The sequence below is a fragment of the Zootermopsis nevadensis genome, unplaced genomic scaffold, assembly GCF_977971745.1.
Source record: "Zootermopsis nevadensis isolate Lab colony 2312 unplaced genomic scaffold, Znev_1.0 Znev_ptg000021l, whole genome shotgun sequence".
In the NCBI taxonomy this organism is placed as follows: domain Eukaryota; kingdom Metazoa; phylum Arthropoda; class Insecta; order Blattodea; family Termopsidae; genus Zootermopsis; species Zootermopsis nevadensis.
The window spans coordinates 6,370,822-6,387,513 of record NW_028259153.1 but is presented as its reverse complement, the minus strand read 5'-3'; the positions used below and the strand labels follow the sequence as shown (position 1 = coordinate 6,387,513).

General features: G+C 41.5%; 1 protein-coding gene across 2 annotated transcripts; it reads left to right on the top strand.

Moving 5' to 3' along the window:
• Positions 1 to 296: 296 nt before the first annotated feature.
• Positions 297 to 16,052, top strand: LOC147873129 (kelch-like protein 10). Of its 2 annotated transcripts, XM_087352803.1 has the most exons (10): positions 297 to 555; positions 2,432 to 2,619; positions 3,864 to 4,115; positions 5,804 to 6,083; positions 8,377 to 8,622; positions 9,438 to 9,607; positions 9,955 to 10,115; positions 10,988 to 11,149; positions 12,135 to 12,342; positions 13,741 to 16,052. In XM_087352803.1, the coding sequence occupies exons 2-10, from the start codon at positions 2,435 to 2,437 to the stop codon at positions 13,946 to 13,948; spliced, it is 1,872 nt and encodes a 623-aa protein (XP_087208929.1). In that variant the 5' UTR covers positions 297 to 555; positions 2,432 to 2,434; the 3' UTR covers positions 13,949 to 16,052. The 2 variants fall into 2 exon arrangements, with proteins under 2 accessions (XP_087208929.1, XP_087208930.1); XM_087352804.1 differs by lacking the exon at positions 10,988 to 11,149.
• The last annotated feature ends 640 nt before the right edge of the window (positions 16,053 to 16,692 follow it).

The following is a 16,692-nucleotide window of genomic DNA, read 5'->3' as shown; positions in this document are numbered from 1 at the left end:
ATAGGGACACGTATACTCAAAATCTGATGCTGATCCAAAACGAGGCATTTACAGCTTAAAACGACTTAGGTTTTTGATTAAAATCGCAAGGAAATCAAGTAATGTACATGCATATGTAAATAAAGAACATGATTTAAATACAAACAGCTTTTTTTAGTTTAGCGAATATTTTTGACGTAAATGCGTCTATAGGGAAGGGTCATTCGTCTAAACATGTAAATATGGATCGACAACAATGGCCAGCTTTTATATGCATTGTTATGTTACCTAAGAAACTAATTGTTACGTCATCTGTTTACTCGCCATTGTTGTGTTTCATTATCGCCGTCAACAATCCGCTTTCATTATTGCGGCAAGAGCTGAGCTGTGAATCGCTTGTATAAGAAGTGCGTCGTAGAGTAGATAATTTTGTGCTGTTAAAAACGTTTTAGAATATCACAAGTTCTTATCTTATATAAGAATTATTAAGAAGTCTGTGATACTCCATTTTATTTTTTATTAAATTAATAATTGCCGGTGGACGTCGTGGTCTCTTACAATTGAACAAAGTTTGAGGTAAGGGATTCCTATTCATTATTAATGTTCATCACATTTAATGTTTTCATCTGCATTTGTGAACTCGTGTAAGAGAATTAGGCTTGTCTTCTTTTGACGTAAATACGTCTATACGGAAGGGTCATTCGGCAAAAACATTACGAAGATGTGTAAGATCCAGCGCCGAGTCACATTTAAACGTTCATTCCTCAGGAGTTGTCTTTCGCTTTGAGGGAGGAACACAGACTGAGGGCCTCTGACAACAGAGTGTCGAGGAAGATGTTTGCACCCAAAACGGGAGTGGAGCAGATAATAGAGAAAATGCATGACGAGCTCCTCACCCGATGTTGTTAGTGTGAGTTGAGTGTTTACAAGGCCTGAAGGGAGGAGACCCCTGGGAAGACCTCGGTGTCAGTAGGAGGATAACATTAAGATGGATCTTAGGGAGATGGGACTCGATGGAGCGAACTGGCTCAGGATAAAACCCGGTGGCGGGATTTTGTAAACACGATGATGAACCTTCTGGTTCAGAAAAGGAAGTGGGGTATTCTTTGACGAGTCGAGTACCAATCGAGTTTCCATAGAATATCTTGCACATTGCAGTATGTGAGTGGCGTGATCTAGGCCTGATCTACGCATGCGTTAGAACAACTTAGAGCTTTTGTGACTGTTCCCAACTGTAATTCTCGCGTTCGTTTGATAAATTTAAGTGACGTATTGCGCTCGTGGTTTATATAAATGTGTAACTTAGGCAGGAAAGTCCTTAATCACGTAAGATCTTAAGCACTTTTAGTCCTACAGAGAGAAGAACTCGAAAATTTTATGCTTAAGGAAAGGCGAAGCATTCATTTTCTAAAATTTATTTAACTGCCTGGTTCTGCATCAAAGGTCACGCAAATTCTACGGCGTATCTTTTTAAATCGGTTCACCAGAGCAGAGGCATCTAAGAATTTATGGATTACATTGGTATTTTATACGTAATGTCTACGTAGTTTACATATAAAAAGATTTAAATTATGCGAGTAATGACAAACACTTGGCATGCCTTATTGACTGAATCAGTCACATCTTCGGGGTGATTAAGTCAAGAAGAAAGAGATGGGCGGGGCATGTGGAGTGCATGGATGGGGCGAGAGGTGTGCACCGGGAATTTTTGGAAAGCCTGGGTAGAAGAGGCCGCTGGGGAGACCCAGACGTAAATGGGAGAATAATCTCAGGCGGGATCTATGGGAGATAGGAGTTGAAGGATACTGGATCTTGTTGGCTGAGGGCAGAGTCTGATGGAGGGCTTTGGTTGGTTCGGTGTTGACACTTCGTGATCCGTAAGCCGTCTAGGTAGTTAGTTAGATTAGTCACATTTACAGCTTTGTCATTTTGTATTGAATTTCAACAGACGTTCCTGTAACAAAGATAAAAAAATGAGTCCATGGACCAGAAGCCCTGCTTGAGAATCTAACATTAGCCTCGCCTTTTATGAAACTTTAAGTTTCATGTCCGTGACTCTAAGCCACATTCACAAACAGATGAAGACAATCCACACCTTCATTCTCCACCCTCTAAGATTCATTTTAATATTATCCCAGGAACGCATGGGACTCTCAACTGATCTTTATTTTTTCAGGTCTTCCGATTAAAACGTTGCACTTCTTGTCTCTGCCATATGTTCTACATGCCCCGCCTATCTCATCACCCTCGATCTGACAGCCTACAATTTATTAATTAGTGAAGAGATCTATAAATCTCCATATTATGCAATTTTCACCATTCCCTTGTCAGTAACTCTCTCGCAGGACCATGTATTCTTCTCAGTACCGTGTTCCCTCTCAGTCACTCTCAGTTGATGTGCACACGCGTCAGCATGAAGAAAAACCCGTAACAGCGATCGACTGTTTTTCAGGAGATGGAGTCAAACCAACATCGCAGCTGTTTCCAAGTCGGCGTCAGGTGCACGTGCACCAAAGCTTTGGTCCGTCTGAATAAACTAAGAGAGAGGAACTTCTTGTGTGACGCGGTGTTGAGGTCGGAGGACGGCGGCGTCTTTCGAGTCCACAGAGTGATTCTGTCGATGCGTAGCGAATATTTCAGGTTTGTTTATTTACTGACGTGGTTGATTAACACGTGAATTAAGGACACAAGAGACGTCGATTCGTATGTGAAATGTTTAATCCCCTCTGATCCAGAAACCTGTATTTTTATACGGCTGAATGTCTTTTGTTATTTGTTCGTTGTCATGAAATCTCACGGCGCCGTAGAAATTAAGTGGCAATTAAGTGGCATTACTGCCTTCTTTCCTTCAAGATGGAGGCAGTAAGCACCTCTGAAACGTCCGATAATTTCTACGACGCAACATCCCGGAAGACGTAGGTGTTTTCTTGTACTAATTTTTAAGTGCGGTTGTACCAAGGTGACAGTGAATCGATCTGGAGGGAGAAATAGAATCCCTTTCCAAAACGTCTTCTTTTTAATACATAAAGACGACCGACAAAATCCAGAAGAAAGTTGGTAATGCCCGGAACATCGAGAGCTGCTGTGTGTTGCTCTGTCTGAAATAAACTGTAACAAAGATCTTCGCGAGAAATGTTTCATTATTACGAGAGAATCTTTCTAGAATTTGTGCATACGTTAATATGCTCGTGTTTTAAATCAAGACGCGGTGCGTTCTCGAAATGAGAAATGAATTTTAACCGTGAGCCATTGATTCTGTCTTCCAAGAGACGTGTCTCACGTCTTCTTACAAGCTGTGCCCTCTTTCAGTTTCAGACTATCAAATCTTTCCGTTTGTCTTGCACTGCAAAACCCTTAATTTGTAATAAGAAATTCTTTGCTGGTTGGTGATCACTTTTAAAGGCCTCGTAGAAACATGGGCTTTTCTTTTAAGTTGTTTATTGTCGGGAAAATCTTTTGACAGAACAAATAGATTTCATATTACGAACTATCAATCAGTGGAATGTACAGCCTGCGATGTGTGTTGAAATATTTGCGTTGGCTTTAAAATTTCTGTAATAGTTGTTATAACCTCAGACATCTCTTGAAGGAGTCAAGGTTATGTAAGAAACGAGGTGACCATTCTATAGTTCAAATGTTCGCTGCTTGCTATCCGATTTTTAGGTTAAATTCTTTTAAGCTTTCGCCCGCTTTTGAACCTCTAGCATTTAATCCGGTCCCATTAGTAAACATTCTGGAGTCTTTTAATTATTCAGGTAACAAAAATTCATCCACCACATTGACGTAAGGATACTTTTATTTGGCTACGTGAGTCATAAAAACTTAAACTTTGTGAACATGACTTGTAATTTTATTCTCGCCGTTTCTCCAAATCGACGTTTCAGGACACTCTTCACGACAACACTGCACACCAATGAGGAGACTGACATTCTCCTCCACGGAGTCAGCTCAGACATGATGAACAAGATACTGGATTATGTTTATTCTCGCGAGGTGGACATTCGCTCCGACAACGCGTATCGGCTGCTCGAGACGGCTGACTACTTGTGTATACCGGACGTTACTGAACACTGCTGCGACTTCCTCATGGACGCGATGGACGCCGACAACTGTATCGGCATCTTGCGTGTCGCAAGGTAATTGGTGTTAATTTGTCATTTGCTGTGACGCCAGCCTTCGTCGCTGGAGCGAATCACCTTATCTCATGCTGAGTGCCGTGTCGGAGATTAAAGCCTCTGACTGAGGACTGTGCGAAATATAATGCGTTTGCATTTTGTTATTAACGTCCCTGAAATTTAAATGTTCTGATTTAACTGCATATGTTTTGATCTTCATTATGAACAGCAGATGAATAATTTCACCATGTATAACGTAAATCGCTACACAATGCAGGGTCACAATTATCTCTCTCTTCCTTTCCTTTTTTCTTTCTTTCTTTCTCTGCAGCATTCCTCGCTTCTTACATAATCTTCCCAACAACAAAATCAATATTCAGACCCACATATTTCTGCATACATCAAGAGACCGAATTTCAACCAGATCGGTTCCGATTGATTTCCACCGGCCAGAGTGGTTAAATCGATGTCCACGCGGTACAGTTCATTTATCTAACCTCACCCCAGATTTTGCTGATTATTATGAACACTTCAAGACATTTAGAGAATTCGTTATTATCGGGCAAAGACAAGAAACAGCCCGCTGGTTCTCGTAGAAGATGAACTCCTACTCCTTCTTGTTCAGGACAACATAGCAAGCAAATCAACTGACAACGGCAGAATCACACCAGAAACTTCAGTTCATGCAATGGACAGAATGACTGATAAATTCACTCTTTTAGTACAGGGACTCCCTCGAATAGCGCTCACGAGTGACTTTTGAAGTCGGCTGGTGCGTGCGACTCGCCCGCATCATCCGCCGACGAGGAAAATCTGTATTGAGTCTCTACTTATTCGTTCAATTCCATGTCCACGTTCCCCTTTCCCCCGCTCATTCGAGTTATCGGATTATCCGACCCGTGGTTCCCCCATATAGTCCGGTTACACGAGGTTTCACTGGATTAACACACACCAAAACGTCGTTTCGCCAAGGTTTGAGCCATGTCTCATGGCTCGAAGTGGCCAATCTCCTCTCTCGACGTTCTTTGGAGTCGCTGGGTTCGAGGCCCTGATGAGACAGCAGGGCAGGACAGTTTGTGTGTGTCCGTCTTGAGTGAACGACTAAAGCAGGAAGGTTGAAGGCAGGTCTGTTTTGGGGGTCTGGTTTGACGTGTCGAGTCGTATACCCAACCGGAGACTGAGCCCTGGGAGGCTTGACCGAATTGTGTCTCTCTGTTCTCTATTTTTCAGTGTTTATATAATTTTTATTAAATATATTTTTGGTTAATCGGGGGTTCTTTTATTTGCTTTTTTGGCTTAACCGCTATTCTTATCCTACGACCGTACCACCTCCCGGCTTCTGGGATTCTTTTAATCTTCTTGGCCGCCAGTAGAGCGCAGGTTAATGCCAGAATTCAAAATTCTACACTTCTCATCTTACTGCCTTTTTCACTTGCGTACACCGTGCCCTTGTTTCAACCTATAATCTTACCACGAGGACGAGCGGGCATTGCCTGAGAACTTTCGGGTCCGAAAACTTTCTATTTTGCACCGGTTAAATGGAGCATCCATCATCGTTGCCTCTCCTCATGTCTGCTCTCAGTCTCGGTCGTAAGGGCTTCAAACTGTTAAGTTAAAAACTGGAGGCGAAATACTGTGGTGTGCAAATGCTTGATAATCCAGTTCTTGCTGTAGTGTTAATTGTGTCAGCGTTACCCTCGCTGTCGCAGGTCTCACTCCTGCGCCGACCTTGAGACTCACGCTCGTCGCTTCGTTCTGCGCCACTTCGTGGAAGTGTCTCGGCAGAGCAAAGAACTGCTGGAACTGCCTGTAGAGGAGCTGCAAGCGATAATCGAGGCCGTCGAACTGAACGTCAAGGACGAGAGAGTTGTGTGGGAGTGCATTCTCCGGTGGATCAACCACGACCCGAACAACAGGAAAGGTCACATCGCGGGCCTTTTGGAGGGCGTCAGACTGGGACTACTAGACGAAATGTTTTTCAAGGAGGAGGTCAGTATGACCCTGAAATCGTGGATGTTAATGGGAAGTGAAACCCGCATTTTTAATTCCATATTTACACTTGTTCTTAACTAATTAATGCAAATCGTGAGCCTTTCGCTTAGTCACGTGTAAGCCCGTCTATCTGTCTGTCCATTGGCATTTCCAGCTCGAGAACGTCTAAACGGATGTTCATTAGATTTAATACTGATGAGTTTTAACGGAATCTGTTGACACAGTCCGATTTTTTTAAAATCTTACAATAACAACGTGAAAATTATACAATGATTTTAATGCCTTATTCCGCGCAAAATTTCCTTAGTAAGAAATCCCCAGATTAACTTAGTTATTACAGTCTCAGCGTTTATTGAGATCCATTACGCGTTTAAGTTCAACGACAGCATTCCACCGTCAACTACATTCAAACGTCCCCTCAGCTCGAATAGGAAAATCCCCCAACAGACAAATCACGTCTTCTGGCGCAGCATTCAACTTAACCAAAGATCCTACTGCCATAAGAAGCGGGTCTTAGCTGCTATAATAATTTCAAACAGCTCCGACGATGAACACTTAGCATGATAATCTTCAGCTGATTGACCACATAGGGACAACAGATATCCGAAACGTTCAGCAAGAAGGCTTCGTTCTACATCCAAGAGTAAATTACCCGAGGGGCTTCAAACTCATAGCTTGAACATTCTAATATTTTAAACGTAATCTCACGAAGCAGCCATATTCCTTCTTCCATTCCAGCACGTGCTTTTACCCGAGAGAGAGAAAAAATGATAGACAGTGTCGGACACTGCCGCAGTTATTTTCGTGAAAACGTCAATCGTGTAAACAAATTTTTTTTTTGAATCGTTTAATTCATTTGCAACTTACATTTATTGAGTACAGGGTAGTGGTATGAGAAGTAGGATATTGTAAATATAATCATTTTTATAAATGATTATTTCTTAATTGGTATACATCCATACTTGACCCAGGCTCGTCAGACGCCGCCTGAGTTGTCCGAGCGCGCTTACGTTGCCTTTATTCGCGGCAGTACTGCGCGTTGGTTTTGGGTCCGGGCCTGGCGTTTTCGGTGTCATTCTCTTTGGAATTTTGTGCTCTACGCATTCTTGCCCGATATTTGTAATTCTCGTTTTACTTTGCCCTCATATATCGCGACAATTTAAGAAAATCGGGAAATTTTCAAACTTTTTCAAATTCACAGCCTCGTATCTTTTTGAGTTTTTGAGATACACACTTGGAGGCCAGGATGAGTTGTAAAATATACATCCCTCTTCAAAACTACACTTGTTTCACTCGGATCGGAGATAAGATCCCGTTTACGGACACGTGTCGAATCCGGAAAGTCGAAAATCGTGGGTTCAATTTGCGCGTGCGCAGTTCGCGACGTCCGGCCGCCACGAATGTCGGAGCGATACTGGCACAAACGCGCATCCTTCCTCTTTAAAGCGAGACTAAGATGGCGGCACTATGTCTATTTTTAGCCGAGTTATTTAAGTTTGAAGTTACTTCGACAGAAACTGTCGCTCATTTGGGCGCGATTGCCTCCCCACACCCGGCATCGATTTTAAAGACGTTTTCACGTCAAAAATGTTTCTACCCTAAGTCAAATGCCCTGTGATTTCAGCCACTCACCTCCCACTTAATGCGTGTGAAATAATCGCACGGATCCATAAAAAAGTTATCTGCTTCAAATGTTTTTACAATTTAGCATTCCTATCTAATAGTTTCGAACACTTAAAGAGAACCACCTGATGATGACCAAATAATGTCGAAACATGCAATGCCTCATAATAGACATCGAGCCCATAATCACACGCTGTTGTGTTGACGGGCCTTCAACCCAACCATCAACATGTAGCAGGTTGTCTCAATGACACTCGAAGCAACTAATTGTCATAATTTTCTTTCGATGCTACGTAATTTTGACGATTAATTAAACTTATCGAATCAAAAAGAATGTGCATCTCGCACGGGAGAGACGAGAAATAAATTGCAATTTTTGAATGTAACTCAAAATGCAACACTTACTGAAGTATTTGAATTTCGGTTGAAACACATTTCAATATTTTCCTCTAAGATCGATTTAACCTTGATTTCGCTTCTCTCCACAATCTGTGCATTTGTTAAGAGCGTCGTTAAATAAACGTAAAAAAACATTTTCCTTTATATACCATAATCTATTTCGGCGAGTTCCCAACCAAATTATGTGTGAATTTCTTGTCTCCTCTGCAATGGAACATTCCATTTCTTCCAAAAAAGTTCTTAAGGTCCACATTGAACTGTTCAACAGGTGTCAAAGCACCCTTACGTGACGGAAAATGAGGAGTGCAAACCCGTGATCTCGGAGACGCTCGCATTCCTGGACGACGTGAAAAGTTTGTCGAAGGACGACAAGGACCTCGTGACACCAAGGATTGCCCGCCCGCGAATCCCACAGGACATTCTGTTTGCTATTGGTGGGTATCGCAACGGAAGGGTGACAGATCTGTCAGATGTGATCGAAACGTACGACGCACGAGCACACCGGTGGACTGTGGTGAGTTGCGTAAAATTTCTACTATTACCGTGGGTTGTTAAATGACGCCTCTGAGACAAACTACTTTTCCTTATTTTTACTAAGTAATTGTTTATTTAAGCTTAATCACGAGGACCGCATTGCCTCTTTATTTCGTGTTCGTTAATTTCCATTGCAGTGAACCCTTTTTTAAGAGAACCTCCAAAGACATGAATTAAAAAGAATAAATAAATAAATAAATTACTCAAATGCTGAGTCTCATTGACAATGTAAGTTCTAATAGGAATCGACGAAGGATGAGAAGTTTGACTTAAATACCGTTTACAATAAGCGTCCTGCTTCAACTGTCATGGCAACCTGTCTGCTGATCTTAGACATCGTTGATCGTCAGTGAATTTCAACGTAGTAAATGAAGCACTGATCAGCGTTGATTTCGGCCATCTGCGAGGTAAAGCCTCGTGAAATAGAAGGCTTTGGGGTGCGGTGGGGGACGTACTGCCTCCATCTTGGCGTCGATAAAACCAAAAACACCAACATCTGTTTTTGCCCTCGCACGAACCTGAAATGTCAGCTGTTGATCAGAAATTAATTCTACGTTCGTCTGTCGAACTTGACGAGAGCTTCTCTTCGGGTCTTCCTGTTTCCTCCGCCTCTCATAGTTAATTTCTCAAGGTCTTTGTCGAGTGCCTCCCTCCACGGTGTAGCAATTTCGGTCCACTGTTGGGGTTTGCACCTCTGCTTCGGTGGTTGGTCGCTTTGACTCTAATGTAAGGACTTCACTTCAGTAGACCGAATGACCCAAAGAAACATAAAGCCATAACCTGTCCTTCCTGCAGGTGGAAGGGGTCGACTCGATCGGTCGTCGAATGGACCATGGCACGGCAGTGGTCGGTTTCGACATTTACGTCATCGGTGGTTTCGACGGCATAGAAACCTTATGCTCATGCCGTTGCTTCAACGCTGTTACGAAGACATGCCGCGAGGTGGCGCCTATGAATGCCCGAAGGTAACTAAGGAACTCCTAGGAACAGAGTTCTTCTTAAAAAGCTGATAGTCGCTCCGTTAGTCAAGATATAAATGTGGGCAGGGGCTGTAAAATTGAACCACACATCAGGGCCTCGAAAGCAGGCGGTTCCATACAACGATGAGCCATGCCTCATGGCTCATCGTGCCGAGTGCGAATAGGTAGGAGGACGTTTGCGACAATTTTGGTTTCAAGAATACGATTTGCTTGTTAATTCAATTGAATTATGATTTAACAATGACGAGCGAACAATTGCGTTCTGCGAGAGGAAATGCATTTCCATCAGCAATAAATGAGCATAGCAGAGAGTATACTTTTTTTCGTTTCAGATGGGGTTTAAGTGTGGCAGTTCTGCGAGGTGCAGTGTACGCCATGGGCGGTTGTCGTTATATAAGAACGGCGGAAAGATATGACCCCAAGACGAACAAGTGGTCGTGGATCGCTCCCATGAACACAGGGCGATCCGATGGAAGTGCGGCTGCACTGAATGGTACGTAAATCATGTGAAACAGGAATTTGTGAGTTAGTGCAGAAGGCGAGGCGTCTGTCTGTCTGTCTGTCCGCGTGTAAGAACGCAAGAATGTTGAAGGAATCGCAGGATTTGAGGTTCTCACGGCGGGGAGTACGAAGATGGCTGTCGTTTGCCTTCTGCCGACGTTTCAGACGAACTTTATGCCTTCATCATTAAGGCATTCCTCCTCGCTCTTGATCTTAGTTTCCCTCCCTCAATCGTCCCATATTCTTTCATTATCCCTTTCTTTTATCCGTGCTACGGACTTCGTTATTTCACAGACTGCAACGGCTTGAAGTCCTGAGTGCGTGATGGATTCTTCTGCTCTCGTAAGCTGTCCCTGTGCGTCGTCTTCTGCCTTTTTAGTGTGCACTAGGAGTGAATGCAAACAACCATCAAACTAGTTCTCAAATAATAAAGATGTAATATGTTTTTGAGAGAGTTAATAATCTCACGTAAATAGCGCGTTATATTATAAATGTAGAACACCTTTTAGCAGCTCGTTCCGTACATCTCTGGTACCAAATTTAATAAAATTCGTTTCACAGAAGATGTAACTTTCCATCATCTCCGTTATGCATTAATTTAAGCACTTTATGCTGTTTATATTAAATTTTATCAGTTAAACTAATTTCCTTTGCAACGCTGATTGTCTGAATTCGAAAGAAAGAAACAGATGAACAGAGACGGCCGTGTCTGTGCAGTTTCTGTGACTCGAAGGGGGACTTAATAGATTTACAAATTTAAGTAGGGATTGTCCCATGTCTGTGCTCTGCACGGAGCAGTTTAACGCCTCTCCCTACACCAAATATGTGTACAGTTCGTGTCATATGGCTAATTTGTTTTTACAGACAAAATATACGTCGCTGGTGGATGTGTTAATCCTTTCAGTCCCCTAAACTCGGTGGAAGTTTATGACCCGGACACCGACCGATGGACGTTCGTTGATCCAATGCTTTCTCGACGTGCCCTCCATTCTTGCGTCGCGTTCCACGGCTGTCTGTACGCCATAGGTGAGAACTCTGGACATTCTGAGTGATGCTCCTCTGTCCTTTTTACAGAATTTGCTATTGTGAAATGTTTTCCTGGTTTTCTTTGAGTGACTGAGATTTTATGAACAGCATTTTTCTCCTGTCTTCACAGAGTTAGTTTGTCAGTAATTTTAAACCCGATTCGTGGTTTCGATTAAATTCTCCACAAAGAACACTTAACTAACTAACTAACTAACTAACAATCTCTTGTAGTATCCAAAGTAACGCATGCCCCATTTTTCACACAGTCGCAGTTTTAAAGGTAAATATTTTGTTCTTGTAGCAAGGAAATTCCAGTTTGCCGCTGTTATCCCCAAAAAGCCGATGGTTTAAAGCAGTCCCTTCGCAGTCTTGTGTTTCGTCACTTGTTTTCTAACGCCATTTTGAACAGTGCATCTTGTGTTGTTGTTGAACTCTATTTTCGTAATCAGTTTCATGAAGCAGACGACAGATGTCAGGCGCAATTTCCTGATGCTACAAGTACGAAAATAATATTTTAGCTATTTCATCCTTTAATTCGTTCCTGCTATTAATATTAACAATGCAAGAGGGAATTAATTTCATTCGTTGAATTCCATTCATTCGTTCCGTTTACGGAATTACAAATTTTAAGAGCGTAAATTCCGTTGGTTAAGAGGGACGGAATGTGAAGCATCGAAATTACGAGAAATACAAACATGTAGAAAGTTATAATTGGTAATGTTGAAGGTAAGATACCACTTATGATACATAGGCGTAAAAGGAAGGATGATATTAAAATATTTTATGGAAGTAGAGTATGTGGGAATGATTCAACTACAGGCTTTTGTGAATAAGGTAATGGCTCCATAAAGGCCAGACATTTCGTGGCCATTTGACAGAGTAATGAATATCAAGAAGGGCCCCGCTGAATGGGGTTAGAATAATTTATCGTTTGGTAGTTTTTTTTTATATCCTGTGACCTGTTACCGAATGTGCGTGTGTGCAGGAGGACACAACTTGACATCATCCGCGCTCAGTACCGAAAAGTACGTCCCTGCAGAAGACACGTGGACCAAGATCCCTTACATGAACTTCTATGCATATAAACTCAACGCAGAAGTGATCGACGATATGATCTTCGTCGTCACTGGATATTATGACAGGACCAAATTCGTCCCCCAAGTCGCATGTTTCGATGACAAGGAAAATCGAAGGTTTGTTTCTTTGTATGATTGTTCAGGGCTGTATAATCACAGACTGTTACTTTCGGAAAACTCTAGGAAGTGAATCATTTCCGATCAAAATAACCGCGATCTTGCTGATACTGAGCCTTGTAGTGTCGAAGAAAGTGACCGACGTTTCAGAGGTTCTTCCTGCTTACTCATGGCCTCGAGTAAACGCGCGAGAAATGTTTGGGAGGAAGGGGGTAGAATGAAAGGAGGCAGGACGACTTTGCGGTCAAGCTGATTGGTTAAATCAGAGGGCGAATGACTAGGAAATGTTAATCAGACGTAAGCCGTGACTGCATTAATAAGAGGCTCTTTGACCAAGTTTCTTTTATCAGTGGCACTCTCTCGGGCAGGAAGTGTCTGGCGTTCAGCAAATCAGCATCGCCATAATCTTCGGCTTTCGTCAAAGTTATAGGCCAGTTTCAGGTTTAACGACGCCTACCGTCTCATGTTCTCATTTTTGATGGAAATTTATTTAGAAATGGCTGTCTCTTGGCGTGTTTGAACACGCAGTCTCCTGCCATCTGTTGACGGATTGAGTAAGGAGCTCCAAAACATCCCAGAAGCCATATTTCGTCATACTTGTTTGTGCAAGAGCCAGAAATCCCACGGAAATTAATTTAATTTTGGTTTGTGTCTGTCTTACGTCTAGCAGAACCTCTCCGGAACTATTTTTGTTGGGACAAAATATTTTTTGAAAATGTATCGCTAAAAGAGGGAAATATTGTCATGGGTGCGTGTCTCAAACAAGACAAGCTTGTCTCTCCAAACAAAATTTATAATTAAATTTATTATTTTGACCTAAGCTAATGGCTTAATGAAATGTACCAAACGTCGCTAGCCAGAACACGTGTCATTTGACAGCGTTTTAAAGTAGTCATAACCTCTCCCTCCACTTTGATGTAATAAAATGTATTACGTTATGATAGCAATATGGCCGGGGTTTTATGTGCATGAGTGAAAGAAAGATCACGTGGGAACTGTTCTGAAATATGGTGTGGGAATGAATTCCGTTTGGAGAATTTTTGTTAAGGTTGTCAGGAAACAAAATACAAGCAACGACATTTCGGTGGAAGCTGTGCCCTCAGCTTCAAGCAGTTTCCCATTCTACACAAAGACATGGATATTTTTAGGTTAACATATTTTACGACTCACAAAGATATTTTTAAGAAAATTGTTAAATTTTACATAAATGCACTGACATTCAAATTACATTTCTATTAAATTTGTATTAAATAAATTATTTACTTTAGAAGACGCATTCATTCGTGAATCTCATGTTTTCTGTACCTGTCAGTGAAATGTGATAAAATTTGTCTTGAGTGTAGATTATACTGATGGACGATAAAAATTTGTTTTCACTTTTAATGTTTCAAATTGCAGGCACCAGGTGGCAGACTTGAATGTTTGTAGATCCGGGATGTCGACTTGTGTCATCGAGAAATTACCGAATGCAAGCGATTACGCCTACAAATACAGAGATAAAATGATGGAGAAGAAATGCAAAAAAAGGAGGAGAAACGTAGAAGAAGAAGAAGAAGAAGAAGAAGGAGTAACGCAAAAAAGGACACGAAACGCAAAAGAATCTTAGATTGAGAAAATCAATAGATTTTGCGGTTGATTACAACCAGAGCGAACACTTTAAGTTAACTTAAAATTTCTCCTCCATCAATTTGTCTCTGTGCTTCACACTCCGTCCGTCTTAACCAACGGACGTTACGCTCTTAAAATTTGTAATTCCGTAAACGGAACGAATGAATTAAATACAACGAAGAAAATTAATTCCCTCTTGCATTGTTAATATTAATAGCAGGAACGAAATAAAGGATGAAATAGCTAAAATATTATTTTCGTACTTATAGCATCAGGAAATTGCGCCTGACATCTGTCGTCTGCTTCATGAAACTGCGTGCGAAATTAACTTTAAATATCAACACTAGATGGACTGTTCCAAACGGCGTTACACAAAGAAGTGACGAAAAACAAAGCCTACGAAGGGACTGCTTTAAACCATCAGCTTTTTGGGGATGACAGCGCGGCAAACTGAAATTTCCTTGCTACAAGAACAAAATATTTACCTGTAAAACTGCGACTGTGTGAAAAATGGAGCATATGTAACTTGAGATACCACAAGAGATTGTTAGTTAGTTACTTAAGTGTTCTTTGTCGAGAATGTAATCGAAACCACGAATCGGGGTTAAAATTACTGACAAACTAACTCTGTGATGACATGAAGAAAATTCTGTTCATAAAATTTCAAGAACTCAAAAATACCAGGAAAACATTTCACAATAGCACGTTCTGTAGGAAGGATAGAGGAGCATCACTCAGAATGTCCAGAGTTCTCACCCAGGGCGTACAGACAGCCGTGGAAGGCGACGCAAGAATGGAAGGCACGTTCAGAATGCATTGGTGCAACGAACGTCCATCGGTTGGTGTCCGGGTCATAAATTTCCACCGAGTTTAGGGGACTGAAAGGATTAACACATCCACCAGCGACGTATATTTTGTCTGTAAAAACAAATTATGACACGAACTGTACACATATTTGGTGTAGGGAGAGGAATTAAACTGGTCCATGCAGAGCATAGACATTGGACAATCCCTACTTAAACTTGTAAATCTACTAATGTCCCCCTTCGAGTCACAGAAACTGCACAGACACGGCCGTCTCTGTTCATTTGTTTCTTTCTTTCGAATGCAGACCATCAGCGTGTCAAAGGAAACGAGTTTAACTAATAAAATTTAACATAAACAGCATAAAGTGCTTAAATTAATGCATGATGTAAATGATGGTAAGTTACGTCTTCTGCGAAACGAATTTTATTAAATTTGGCACCAGAGATGTACGGAACGAGCTGCTAAAAGGTGCTCTACGTTTATAATACAATGTGCTGTTTACATGAGATTAATAACTGTCTCAAAAACACATTTCATCTGTATTATTTGAGAGCCAGTTTGATGGTTGTTTGCATTCACTCCTAGTGCACACTAAAAAAGGCAGAAGACGACGCACAGGGACAGCTTACGAGAGCAGAAGAATCCATCACGCACTCAGAACTTCAAGCCGTTGCAGTCTGTGAAATAACGAAGTCCGTAGCACGGATAAAAGAAAGGGATAATGAAAGAATATTGGATAATGGAGGGAGGGAAACTAAGATCAAGAGCGAAGAGGAATTCCCTGATGATGAAGGCATAAAGTTCGTCCGAAACGTCGGCAGAAGCGAAACGACAGGTATCTTCGTACTCCCCGCCGTGAGAACCTCAAATCCCGCGACTTTTCATACACTACACTTTAACAGGATTTACGTACCATTCAGTCCAGCCGCACTTCCATCGGATCGTCCTGTGTTCATTGGAGCGAACACTGACCACTGGTCCGTCTCGCAGTCGTATCTTTCAGCCGTTCTGTGATAAACATTACTAGAGAAACCGCCCATGGCGTACACTGAACCTCGCAGAACCGCCACACTTAAACAGCATCTGAAACGAAAAAAGTACACGCTCTGCTATGCTCATTTATTACTCATTCAGATGCATTTCCTCTCGCAGAACGCGATTGCTCGCTCGTCATTGTTAAATGATGCGATAACCAAACACCAAGATCAAGTCTGTCTTACCAGAAATTGTGTTCATTCTTTTAAAAGTCTTCCGGGGAAGTTTTTCGGTCGTGTGTCTAGTCCGGACTAATGCACGAAATAGCATTAAAATATATTTAATTTTATTTGTGGTTTATTGAACAACTGAGGAAGACCTGAAATCAAGAAGACCTAGTGTCAAAAGATTTCGTATTTATAGGTTTTAAATTGTTTTCAGACATAACAGAGAATAGCAGTTTCTGAATCGTTGGCTGATGAACATTACTTATGCTAAAATAAAATTCCATCTAATACAAAATATTAATTCAAGGTAAATTTTAAAACCAAGAACTATTGGTTACAGCTGATTTATTATAGATATTTTAACAATCCATCGTCGTAGTGAACATAAACATTTCAGACTAAAAGTTGAGGAATATAATTATATAAATCTCACCAATTTAGCGAGCGATGTGGTTAGCATTCAAGCAGCCATTTCCGTGCGATTTAATTTTTAATTTAATAAAGTCTATTAGAGCGATGAAAAACATCCGAGTCTCCGCCCTCACTGCCTCATCCTTGTTCCCTCAGGGGAAAATCGTGTATGTGGAAAGAGTTGAAGCTTGAAACCGGAGGAACAATTTGTATTGTACTAATAACAGCGAACAGTTTTCGACTCTCACAAAATAGGAACCGTTTAGGCCTCTGAAATATTATTTGATACGTGGAAGATGACGTTTATTAATCTCATGTCTAC

Coding starts and splice junctions, on each gene's coding strand:
- LOC147873129 (XM_087352803.1), top strand. CDS start 2,435: ATGGAGTCAAACCAACATCGCAGCTGTTTCCAAGTCGGCGTCAGGTGC. Junction 4,116..5,803: donor GGCATCTTGCGTGTCGCAAG/GTAATTGGTGTT, acceptor TCGCTGTCGCAG/GTCTCACTCCTGCGCCGACC. Junction 10,116..10,987: donor AAGTGCGGCTGCACTGAATG/GTACGTAAATCA, acceptor TTGTTTTTACAG/ACAAAATATACGTCGCTGGT.